The sequence below is a fragment of the Cottoperca gobio genome, chromosome 24, assembly GCF_900634415.1.
Source record: "Cottoperca gobio chromosome 24, fCotGob3.1, whole genome shotgun sequence".
Lineage (NCBI taxonomy): Eukaryota > Metazoa > Chordata > Actinopteri > Perciformes > Bovichtidae > Cottoperca > Cottoperca gobio.
In genome coordinates, this window is record NC_041378.1 from 17,575,346 (window position 1) to 17,588,720 (window position 13,375).

General features: G+C 43.1%; 1 protein-coding gene across 6 annotated transcripts in view; it reads left to right on the top strand.

The window, feature by feature from the left end:
- The window catches only part of disp1 (dispatched homolog 1 (Drosophila)), an 85,389-nt gene that overhangs the window by 57,240 nt on the left and 14,774 nt on the right, over positions 1 to 13,375 (top strand). For all 6 annotated transcript variants that reach the window (XM_029462862.1, XM_029462863.1, XM_029462864.1 and 3 more), the window contains one exon: positions 4,082 to 4,787. In XM_029462862.1, the coding sequence (XP_029318722.1) occupies positions 4,123 to 4,787 (665 nt within the window). In that variant the 5' untranslated portion in view covers positions 4,082 to 4,122. The remainder of the gene's footprint in view (positions 1 to 4,081; positions 4,788 to 13,375) is intronic.

Below are 13,375 nucleotides of genomic sequence, written 5' to 3' on the forward strand. Positions count from 1 at the left end.
GCCGTCTGTTTGATCAAGAACAACAGCTAAATTTCCCTCCTAAACGGATGGAACTGCAGAAGCATTTCTTCGTGCCTTGGTTCCAGCGGTTCGCGGTGCAGCTTGGTCCAGCTGTCAGCTTTCATTTTGAAGTGAGACACAAGACCCTGCTTGTGTCCGCACAGTCTGCCCTAGATGTCTCACCTGCCTGTCAACGCTCGGCATTGGTACACACACACACTCTCATGCGCACACACAGCAGCGCATAGGCTAAATTCCTTTGGACACAAACGGCAGATAGCACACTTGGTCGCACATTTATACTATACTGTAGCACTGAACTATATTTTCTATATGCTTACCATTCTTTTTCATACTTGATCTCCACTAAGCCTTCGTGTTTCCATTCTTTAAGTCCTGACAGGCTCTTGACAGCTGTGGGAGCCAGACTAATGACTTCATCTGGGTTTCCCTCAATACTCTGCTATTCTGAGCTCTTCGTGCTCCGGAGTTATTCTTCCTCTTCTCAACCCCGTCCTCCCCGCCACCCCTGACCCGACGGGGATGTCATGCTCGTGTTTCACCGCTCACTCATGTCGAGGTGTCACAGAGCGCATTGGTCATATACGCCGCCAAAATATTTTCTAGTGTGATGTATGTATGATGTGTGAGGTTTCTTGAAAGGTTAAAGTAAAAAGTTATGATAAATCTCCAAAGTGCATATTTTAGAATTCCAGGTAATTCACCCTAAACGTAAGAAAAACAATTTCTTTAAGTTCTTTAAAAGATTTAGTTCATAATAATTTTCTAGCAGTTTTGACATCAAAGTACATTTGAAGTGGCTTCAGTGACGATGGCTTTGAGTGGCTATTGTGACAGCACAAAGCAATCATATTACGCAGGATATGGTGCATTATTAAAGCACTAAAGCAATCAGTTTAGGTTCGCAGCATCTCAAACATTCTCCACGTCATCAGCCTCCAGTTTAGGATTTATCTCTTGATGGAATCTCAGATAGCAGAGTCTTGCCTCTTCATGAATCAAGAATACGAGCAGATGCAAACTTTAAAAATGTGACATGATTAAAAGTTGTACACAGTGGAAATACAGTACATATTATGTATTCAATTCTTACTTAATACTTACTTTCTGCCCAGAGTAGAGATGCATATCTTTTATTAAACACAGATTTAGCTCCTGTTCACCAAACTATTGCAGCATGAATTTCTTTCATAAACTTGACACAGGTGACATTGGCAATTTCTCCAGAATTGTGGCTACTATAGTTTTTATCCACTTTCAGAGCTCATTGATGGTGACAGTAGAAAGTGACGCGTGGAGAAAGAGAGGGGAACGACCTTTAACAAAGCTTCCTTTTTTCACTACCTACACAACTTTAAACGGGTTGACTTAAAGAAACAAACCCTTCTAACGCTAGCCGTGTTTCCATAAACTTATTTCTATGCGCATTTTGAAGTATCGCATTAGAAAAGCTGTATGGCAAAATTCGACAAAACGCTTTCAAATGTGCAAAACATTTTTCCCGCTCGCTTGAGGTGGTTTTTGCCACTAGAGTTGAGGCACTTAAAGGGATAAGGAAAGTTAAGTTCTGACGTAGCGAACATTTAACTCGCATGACTTCCCGGATACATAGTTATATTGTCTTTGTCTCTGGACAGCATGAAACATAGCCAACATGAGCTGACATGAAGGAACACGCTGTAAAAACTAAGTGCGACAGGCGCTCACCGACGGCACGCCTGTGATTGATGGCCAAGGCGACTTGTTTCGTTTCCAGTTCGGAACTTCTACTTCTTCTCCTCTTGTTCCCTGGGCAGCCATGCGTAAAGCGAAGCCTCAACTTCTGACGAAACTACACTTGGCATAGCCTAGTTTATTCGCTCCAAACCAGTTGCGACTCATTCGCGTTTCTTTTTTTACAACATTTCAAAAGTCTGTTCACATTCGCTTGACAACTGAATAGAAACTTGACTACAGTCTCACTTTCTCTCTCTAAAGCCGTATACTACGATGTCAGGTTTCTTTGCACTGTGGGGCTGTAGTTTGGGCTCTGTTCCAACGACGGCCCACCTCGACCCTGCATTACCTGTGAAACACAACTCAACCGCTTTTGAAGTGTGTCAAGCATATCACGGCAACAAAGCCACAGACACACACTTTGTTTTTTCTCCCCACTCGTCCCCCCCTCTTTGCCAAAATAGCCCACAGAATCACATTTTCACATCGCGGTCTCCTGTGAGTATTTTGTAATTTAAGCTGAAGCACATATAGGGGCTGCAACTGTTGTATAACGTGAACCTTCTGTTTTTTCTCACTCTGTTGGAACCATTCTTTCAAGCCTCCGAATGCAGGAGTGTCTCACGCTTTGTAATCTATACAAACGGCCAAGATTTATGCCGTGTATTATTCATGCTCCGTAAATCATATTGACCTGAAACGGTCCTTATTTGATGTTATGCCTCCAATGAGAAGACAGAAATTAAGTTGAGTTTGCCAAATATTTCGGTGGTGATTCAGTAAAACTCATCCCTATCGAACTCCATTGAGCAGGCATCTGTTTTATTTTCCTTTTGTTTTGCAAGGCAGTATCAGCATGGGTTTTCATTTACACTGAAATCATTTATTTGTATTAACCTGTACAGTAAATGCCTGTAAAATGTGTAAAAATGAGGACTAAAAGATGATGAAAACAGGGTCAAACATATTTATCTGCACCCAGTGGCTGTTGAAAGTCGCTCTGATCTCTGTTAATCTTGGTTGGTTATGTGCATATTTTGGACGGCTGAGAACAGGCGTTTCATTGCGTGTCAATTTAGTGCCAAAGTGAACCCTGCACATCAAATATTAAACGGTCATTTATATGTCTGCAAACCATGCTTCTCTTGAGAAGTAAAGAAGGCTACTTTTTGTATAAATGTTTTTGCATCTATAATGTAATTTCCTCACTCAGCAAAACAACTCTAATTTCAGTTTTTTGCTGACTGTATGCTTATGCTGCAACAGTTTGCCTGCTGCAGTCTCTGTTCCTCTCTTCCCTCACTTGGCGCTGCTCATTCTGAATTGAAACCGCTCTCTCTCAGTTTCTGAGGCCATGTTTGCGTTGAGATGGTTCAGTCTAAAAGAAGTTGTTGTAGATTGATGTTCACTTGTTTGTTTTGCTTAGATACCAGATGAACATTTTACCTGGGTGTAGTCCACTGTCCCACTGGGCTCTCTGGGAACAGGATCAGTGGGACATTCACATACTTTCTTTCTTTTTATCTCTTTTTCTTTCTCTGCTTGCTTTCACAGCTTTCCTTCCATCATTTTCTATTTGTCTTGAGCATTTTGAGGAACAACCGTTAGGGTCCTCTCATAAGATAGTTGTGTGTCAGTAGTCGGTATGGAGGAGCTGTGTTTCTGTTCCTGACAGCCAACAAATAAAGAGCTGAAAAATAGATGTCGTATTATGAAATTTACGATAATGCATTTAAATATGTTAAATGTGAAGGTGGAGGCCGTTAGCTTAGCTCGGCATCAAGATGGGAAATGGTCCAAAGGTAAATAACATCCACCTACCAGCGCATCTAAAGCTATATCTTGTTTGCTTAGTTTGTACTAAGACCAAAGTGTAAAAACTATTTGTGGACTAATTCTTTCCCAGGATCAGGGCTTTCCTGGAGTCTCTGTGACGACAAGACTCCAGCAAGTCATTGAAAAGAAATAACCAGTGTAAACTTCACATAACTTGTGATTTTGTATGGATTAAACAAACACGATAAATGTTTTGTTTTTATACAAAGCCAGCCTAGCTGTTTCCCCAGTCTTTATGCTAAGCTAACCGTCTTCTCTCGCTTCATATTAACTGGACAGATGGAAGAATATGAAGAATTTATTGATTGTGCAACAAGTCAAAATGTCCATTATGGATAGAATGTAATTCAGATATCTGTAGGTCTGTATAGTTTTAGACATGCAGCTCACATTGTTTATGGTGCACATTGACCTCCTCGCAGCTCACATACCTCTTTAACCTGCAGCTTTGTGCTGTTGAACAGAACCTCAACTTCTTTGTTTTTTCTGTTTTCTTCTTCTCCCACAGAGGAGTGACAGTGTCCTTGCCAGGCCCGCTGGGAGAGGACCATGGCCCTGAGCGATGCGAGTGGCGACCCTGTGGCTCTCAGCAACGGAGGGCACCATCCTCTCAGTGCCAACAGAAATACCCCTTCAAACACCAGCACACCAGTCAGCAACAGCCAGGACCCGGTCTCAGCTGCCTCTAGTGGTGACTGCCTGACAGCAGAGGGAGACGAAGAAGTTGTAGTAAAGGATGCAGCGTGTAAAGTTCAGCAGAGATCGCATGTTGTCCAGAGAACAAACAGACCAAACCAAAATGGCGTCGTGGTCAAACAGAACGGCTCCCTGAGGAACCTTCCCCCATCCTCCCCCACTGTCACAGACTCCCAGAGGCTGGCCAAACGCCACCTATCCTCCACCCTCTCCCCGTCCTCTTCCTCCCATTCTCTCCAGCCCCCGCCGCTGTGCTGCCAGCGCTGTCACTTCCACTCAACCCTGTGCTGCCCCTGTGGACAGCAGGAGTGCCCGCTCTTCCAGAACCCAGGGACAGGCCCAGGGCCCAGCTCCATTCCCCACCCCGGGGCCGCTTCGTCCTGCCCATGCTGCCTCTCTGCCTGCACATACTGTCACCCCCATGCCCATCTTCCTCACCCATCCTCCCCTCTCTGTCTCCAACACCACCATCACCAGCGCTGGCAGGAGCATCTCCAGAACCAGACACCTGGAATCAGGTACATGGGAGGGAAGGGATTTGTGATGTAAATATAATTTTCTTCATAATTTGGATCTCAGTTTATTCAAAAATAATGACTTAATATTCCCTGATCAACAACACTCTTTCAAAGAGCAATGAACGTGAGGAATATTCAGACTTCAAACTTGTTCCACTTTCACAGAGTGAATATTTGCGTGCACCAAGTGTACACATCTGTTGCTTGACTGCATGTTTGCTTGTATGTGTGTGGATGATTGTGTATTCATTGACCCCCAAACATATCCAAAGTTTGGGCAACAGAGGGTCTCTCATAGTCCCTTCCCCACCCTGTGCCCCCATGCTTAATAACATGTCACATCCATGTTTAGGGATCATGTTAGGCCTGGAATGCAGGCGGAGGTGGTTACGGCTGTTGGGAATATGACACATATGGGCAATACTTTGGAGAAATGCAGGAAGGTTGTTTTACCAACAGTTTTCTGTTTTGTGTGTTGTCATGGCACAAAGCCGCACTTTGAGCCCCGAGTCTTGTGACTTCAGAATGAAGTTAATGCTGCAAACCTTTTTTTATTGACACACTATAAAATATCAGAGCATGCCTTGTAACCGTTGGAAAGTGCACTTTTGTGCCAGACCTGAATTGTACCCTGAACTCAAATGTTTTTTTGTCCACTACACCATGTGTGTGTTGTGTCTCTAGACGGCAAGGGTTAGTGTGTCTCTTTGTCTTAAAGCTGCACAACCTGCAGTTAGAATGAAGTTGAATCTGTCACCTTGAACACAGGCTTCTGAGAACTGGAGATCTGAAGCAGATGGTTTACATACAGGAGCCGAGCTTTAGGCCTATAGTTGTCGGAGGACACTGGAGTTTAAAGGTTGCTTTATGGTAATTGAATTGGCTTGTGTTTGCTAGACCCTCCTGGATGCTGGGATACAAACAGCCAAAGCAAAGTGTATCCACAACACGACACAGGAACTTTGTATGTATTTTGTTTTATTAAATATAACCTGCATGCAAGCACACCCTCATGGCGACCGTGCCGTCTCCAGTCGAAGCAGAATGTTGGCATTGAGCTCATTTGTTGGCAAACTCCTTTTTCTCTCAAGTGATCCATATTTAGTGAGGTGGTTCTTTCCCTTTTACACCAAAACCACGGGCCTTCCACCGCATTTGAAACTGGAACCATTTAATGCCTTGCATAATCATTTGCATAATCCTACATTTACCATCTCCACAGAGAAGGGCAGGCAGGAGGCGAAAACTGTGCTGAAGTAATTATTTACTCATGTCAGCTCCTTTTTATGGTAGCAGCTCGTTGTGGGCAATCTGATTTGCATGAGGCTTTATTTCTTCTCAACATGGAATTTTCCTATCCTGAAATGAAGTTGGATCTGCCCTCATCATTTTCATTAGAAAGAAGGACGTTGTGGGTGGCGGTGAAAGCTGAGGTTTGTGTAGCCACAGTGGGAGCGTACACCAAACCTGGTGTGCACAAATTAAACCCTGGGTGGGCAGAGAGAGGGAAAACGGGATTACGTTGCAGGCATTTAGATGCATTCACTGGCATCTGCGGTTATTCCTCCTCCCTGCTCTCCGTTACTTCCATTTTTTTTTCTTACTCTGTTTTCCTCTCACTCTATTAACACTCTTTCATTCTTCATCTTCATCTCCCTCTCTCTGTCCCTTCGTCTGCCGTCTCTTGTTCCACATGAGAATGGGGAGCAGATGTGGCGTGGGACGTTTGCGTCTCTAATGTTGAACCACTCTCTTATTTACCAAACAGGTCCCTCTCAGCGATGACAGGTTTGAATTACAGGGCCTGGGACTTGCTCCAAGACTGCATCCCCGACTCCCCCCTTTCCTGTGCGTGTGCGTGCGTGTGTGTGTGTGTGCGTGCGTGCGTGTGTCAGATGGTGAGATTAGAAGTAGGAAGAGATATACCTGTCTTAGTTGTGTAGTTTTACCCTGAACCCAGGCAAGAAATGTTCAGACCTAGTCTCTGTGACTCTAGTCCTCCACCCCTGTCCTGTGTGCTGGAGTTTTAGTGGAAGTTAAACATAACTTCAACACATACACACACACACACACACACACACACACACACAAACAAACACACACACTGTGATACTATATATTCCTAATACCCTCGATAATTTGCAGTGTTTGGAGTCAGACAAGATGGTGTCAGGTATCAGTTTGATCTGCCTCAAGGCTGTGATCTGCCAGATTAGCCGAGGGATTGCATCTGTGATCACAGCACACTTACATCTCACACACACTGATCGCTTGTAACTTTAGCTCTTTGGGGAGACCTTTTTTATGTGCGTTTCACAACAGGGCATTTTTATGCCCCTTTTTTCTCAGCTTCACAAAACATTAATCCTTTTGCCAAGATTAGCCCGTACTTTGTTTCCTAATGTTTCTATTTTGAGAACGATCAAAAGCCTTTGGGTCTTATCCATGTATGAAATAAACCAAATCTTTGGAGAAAGGCGAGCCACGCTCAGCACTTTCTGTAGAGTGACAAAAAAACCCAAACAGATTCAGCCATTTATCTGTGGATTGTTTTCCCTTCAGGTCTGTTAAAAGTATTAGGACCATGTCTGTGTCTCCGCTGTAAGATTATCTTTTACAGACATTTTATGTGTATTATTTAAGATCGGACGGAAACAGTGTGTCCTTGGGATGTCAGCTGTTTGGCCCGGGTCAGCTCAGTGTGTGCCAGCAGGTTTAAAGGCTTCAGGTGAAAGCCTTTAAGCTAAAGTACTGGGGGGAAATGCTGGATCCCATTTTCCCCTGTGCTGGGGCCGGTTCTTCTGAGAAGTTGTACCAATGAATGTGTTTTACACCTGAGCATGTATGTTAAATATAGGGCTGCAACTAACTACTATTTCATTGTTGATTAATCTGTTCTGGATTAGTTGTTGGGTCTGTAGAATGTAAAAGAAATGACGTCCTCAAATGTCAGGTTTTGTCCACCAACCCAAAGGTTTTCAGTTTACTGCCGTATAGAAAGCAGAAGATACTCCCTTGAAGCTGGAATCAGAAGTTTGACCTTTTTTTCTCTTTCTTTACAAGATCACTCAAAACGATTATCAAATGATTTTGCGCTTCATTTAATTTGCAGCGGTAGTTAAATTGCAGTATCCTCAAATGTAAGACATGTTAGTCTTTCTTTTGAAGACAACCAATCACTGCTGTTGATCAGAGCCCCGAGCATGCAGCCCAAAAGTGTTAATCTGGAGTTAAGTATGCACACTTAGACCATAGCTACAGTTTCAAGGCTTTACATGGGGGGGCTATAAGTGCACACTTCTGGTAGATGCAGACCAGAATGAGAACTGTGTCAGGAGAGAGTAAGCACAACACAGATTATGTGGAGCTTCAGGGCAACTGAGGTTCAGCTAACCTGCTTCTACCTGCACCGCTGACCCTGCAACAGCCACCAAACAGCTCACTGACACTCAACCATCCGGGGTCATGTCGAGTATTTAACCCCCCCCCCCGCCGCTCACACTCTGCTCTCCTGGAGAGAAATGTTTCTGCCCTCTCCACCGATGCCTCTCGCTACAGCTCCTGTTGTTTATGGCAACCACGAGTTTGGTTTAGATTCATGCCTTGTCAGATAGCAAGAATTTCTGTCTCTCACTCCCTCTGACGCCGTCTCAGCAAAGGTCAGCTTTTATTATCTCCAGCAAGTTTGAATTTTGTAGTATTTGTAGGCGCCAGGCGGTTTGGTTGCTATGACACACGGGGAAAACTGCATAAAAACATAACAGCTCCAACAGTTCATCATTGGTCATGTGGCAACCTTTTCATCAGATGGATGGACCTGGACATTGTTGGTGGACCATATAGTTTGCCCACACAGTGTTGACCTGAGCTTCATTGCCTTTATTGTCATTTCTTGTTTGCCAAAAATGTCAAATTCCAGATTTAGGTTTGTCTTTTATTCTTTCTTTTTGTTTCACCTCCATCTCTTGCTCTCTGCCAGACAGCTGCAAGCCTCAACCAGCAAGGGTTTGTCTGAAAGTGATCTGTGTGCTGAGCTCTGTATTTCAGGGTGTCAGCTTGACAAGGCTTTGCACATTATAAAGAATAACAACCGTTTGCGAGGCCTTGGGGTCGGGCACAGAGGCTGGTTTCTCAATGTAGTTCCTTTGTCTCAGAAATGTTCTACATCACACGATTATCACGGTTTAATAATTCAGGATAACAATTAGGGCTGCAACTAATGATTATTTGTATCATCGATTAATCTGCTGATTATTTCTAGATTAATCAATTGGTTTATAAAATGTAATATGGAATCTCCATATTTGGGTGGTTGAAAACAATACTGTAAAGATTAAACTATTATCACAATAGTAAGAAAAATAAATGCCCTCAGTCAAAATCATCTTTAACTTTGATCATTGTGCGTTTTATTACTTTTTTTTGACAAATGAATCACCCTCTTATCTGTGTAGGACATTGGGGGAGGGAGACAAATCAATTTGTATTAGTAACATGATATAAATATCACAGTTATGGTCAATACAGGTATATCACAACACTCCCATGACTACACATAACTGATATGAAACAAGACAGAAAAAGGCAGATTGCTGCTCTTGCTGGAACGATGGTTCTTCATTCCAAAGGATTATTGTAAACTAATTTGATTTCAATAAATGTATCTAGACCTCCGGGCCACTTTACCTTCACAGTTAATTTGCAAGGTGAGAAACTCTAAATGTGGGTCTTTAGAAAGCCTGCAGGCGTCCTTTGTTCTGTTGTTTGTGTCTTTTACACAGAACATATTCTGTGAATAGCCCAAGTTACATGTTGTTAAACTCCACTGTGAGGAGAAGATTGAATCTGTAAAAAGGATGTGTTAATATGTCTGTATATTCTGTGGCTCCCGGGGCTTATGTGAAGGCTTCCTAATGGTTTGGGAGATTTACTGACATCCTGCATGTCCAACACTCTCTGTACTGTAGGAGAACACTTGAGCTACAGGGTTAGCCCAGGGTACATGTGGGATGTTTGCAGACATTTGTAATATACGACCAAGACCTATAGATGATGATAGGTTGTCAAAGTGTTGGTGTAAAGGGAACTAGGAGAAGCTTGCTTTCCCTTTGCAGATTAAAACTTCATTAGATCTTGTTTTTCCTGGGGGAACATTTGGCGATATTTACATGTCGTGCACTGGTTGGTGATTTTAATGCAATCATTTCTCCCCCTATACTTAATCATTTAAGTCCCCTCGGTAGGAACTGCAATGTGATGTCGGGTGAAGCAGCTGGTCAGTGACAGCTCTGTCTTTTGTGTTCTGTCTTAATTTAGGCTGCCCCTCTTTACCTCCCAACTTTAAGAGCTCTCCGCCTTCTGCTTTTTTTCTTCTTCACCTTACTCCGTTTCCCTGCTTTCTTTCTTCCTTCCTTCCAGCCTTTTTAATTTCTCTCTGAACCCCCCTCAGTCTTACGGTATAGCTCCCGAGTATGAAGCAAAGCCCATAAAGATAGCCATCCCAGATCAAAGGCCCATGCTGTCCCATAAAGCATGATCAAAGCCTGATGTGAGCATGACATTGTCATAACTTCTCATAAGCTTGTGAGCAGCGAGCCAGGTCTCAGCTGGATAAAGATGGTTTGCTGCTGCTGGCTGGTTGAGATTATCATCGCACTTTAAAAGGGATAAACTACTACATGTGTTCAGACTGTGGCAAAATGTATTTGGGTCTGTAGGGTTTTACTTTCTTTGATCAGTTTGGGGTGTACTTTAGGGACTAGCTAAATGAATGTTTTACTGACTGGTTGTACGAAGTTGTAATTAGTGGACATCATCAACAATAACAGTCCTGTGTTGATTTATATCACAAACATGAGACGCTCAGGCTGTATGCAGAGAACACTGGACATGCTGTAGCTCCAAGACACCAAAGTTAATGCCCTGAATAACATTGCAGTTCTCCAAAGAAGAGCAGCTTACGTCTCTCTGCCTTTAAGAGAGGCGAGGCTCGGTACATTTGTCCAAAACAGGAGCTGGTTGTCGTTGTTGCTGCAGACTTACAGATCAAATGAGCAGTGGCAATTTTTGAAAAGAAGTGTACGGGTGCGAACAAGCCTTTACTCTTACTCCAAACGAACTTACAGAAAACATCGTCACCAGACTAAAATACCCAAACCAACTCCACCACATGTAAATCAGTCAGTGTGGGAATCCCCAGATGTTTTTAAGAGTCTTTGAGGGCGTGAAAGAAATAATGAATCTATTTGTTTTGGAGAACGACAGTCTCAAGCATAAAGATCTTGTGTTTAATATCATAGAGGACCAAGTTAACCAGCAAATATTCTCTTTAAATAATCTGCAACCAATGACATTTAATAAAGTAAAAGGTTAGCGTATGTTCACCTAAACATAGTCTGGCACACAATAACCTTCATTTGGATTCCACTGGAATGTACCGGTACGACTATATGCAGCAGATCAATACATTTCATATGGAAAAACGTAAGTTTGTTTAAAGGGAATTGATGTTCCTTCTTATAATGACCTAGAGTACATGCATGTATAGAACGCACACTGCAGTTATATAATTAGGTTTCCACTCTCACATTAAGTGCGTTGTGAGTGTTGCTTGAAACTAACAACCAGGTAACACCGCGCTTTGAGACGGCAACTTTCTTATGAACAACATCTTTCTGTGCCTCTATTTCCTCCCCGGCATTGGAATTTTCCAGAACCCTCCACCCCCAGTACTCTCCTTTCCTATCTCTCTCTCTCACACACACGCACACGCACACAGTGTCTCTCTGAGGGGGTAGGAGGACAGGTTTTGACCTGGCCATCATCTTTAAGGCTCCTAGCCTCAGGGCCCAGGTATCCTAAAATCATCTTGGTTGAAATGGCATCTAATGTCCTCTTTGTTCCATTTTTTTTAAATGCGCTTCCTCTTCCTTTTACGATTGATTAACGAGGCTGGTGCAACTGTCCGCTACAAGCTGTCTTTATATTGCCAGACAAACCTGAGATGTCACAGCGCTGCACCAAAGCCAAAGAAATCTACCAGATAAAATGAGCTCTCATGTCCTCAGAGGGGCCCAGAGTCAGACACAAAGCAATGACAACAAAAGCAAAGAGGGAACTATATTGACTCTAGGAAAGTAGTGCAGTGTGAAAAATGAACCTTCTTTTCTTCTAATGAATGAGATCAACAGCATCAGTGTGAAGCTACCGGCGGTGTTGGAGTCAACACTGGATCATATGTCAGCAGAGCATCATTCAAAACCCTTCCATACCTATACTTTAAATTCCATACCGGTTCCTGATTCCATACCAATTTTATAAAATCCATTTTAACAAAATGGAGAAATATAATACAAATCTTTATTTTAATTGTAGCACCTATACAACGCACACTGTAGTCAAGCCTCTCAGAATACAGCAACACACAAACAGGGGAGGCCGTCTCTGGGCGTAGCGTAGGGTTTTCCCTGCATGCCTCGACGACATGTAACAGCCAATCACGAGCATTATTAGATCTTGATGCCACCATACTGCTCTCTTATGGACTCACTGACGCTAATGATATTTACCCCTTACAGAAGTGCGGTACCCTGCCCTCCATGAGAAATGTTTGCCTAGACATGCATCCATCTCTTTTAATGCATGGTGAAACACTCGGTTCACCTATTTGTAAAAAGATTTCTAAGAGACTCATGCTCGCGCCTTTTGCTTTGCATGAGGAACTCACTGTGGAGGAGAAACTTCCAAGTTTCCTGCTCCACGGCCTGTGTCCTTGTGTCTGTCGGACTTCTTTTTCAGCGAGCAGTATTGACAGATGCCTACGGGAGGAAGTTGAAGGATCTTTGGTGCATCTGGGACACCCTGCTGTTCTCACTGGCCACACATGCCCACTTAAAGTTGGCTTGCTTACAGTGGCACTCGACCATGCAGTGTAAGGTTGGCAGGTTAAGAAGGATTTCTGCATTCAGATTCTTCTGGCCAGGCAGTCATTCACCTGGAACGGAGATTCCTGCTAGCACTCCCCACCAGTTAAAGAGCTTATTTTGCCTTGTCGTAGAAAGTCACATAAATTGGATCCTAAATATAGTTTTTTTTCTTGTCCTGGACCACAAGTAATGTTCCGTAATGTTTCTGCACCATCTGCCCCACACCCTTGCATGTGCTCGGCTCTGGGTTTGTGAGCTTAAAGTCATAAAGAAGAGGCGAGGAGCAGCCATGATGAAGACGTCCCACTGACTGACAGCTTGTAACTATTGGCTACAGTGCTGAAATCCTGTATGCCTGGAATTTGTGGGTGCCCGTATTTCACCTCTAAGAATTCAGGGGAATGACAGGTGCAGGCCAGAAAAGGCCACGCTCACCAGCGCACACATGAAAAAACATTGACCTCCATTTTCACAGCTTCAGAATAAAAATAGATGTGAGGCTGAAACAATTAGTCAATTAAACGACCCATACGTACATATAACATCTCTCCCCAATTAGAACATATAGAATTATATAAAATACTAAAAAAACTATACTAAAAATAAAAATCTACATAAATAAATAACAAAGAAATGATTAAAGGTAAAAGTTAACGGTGAACA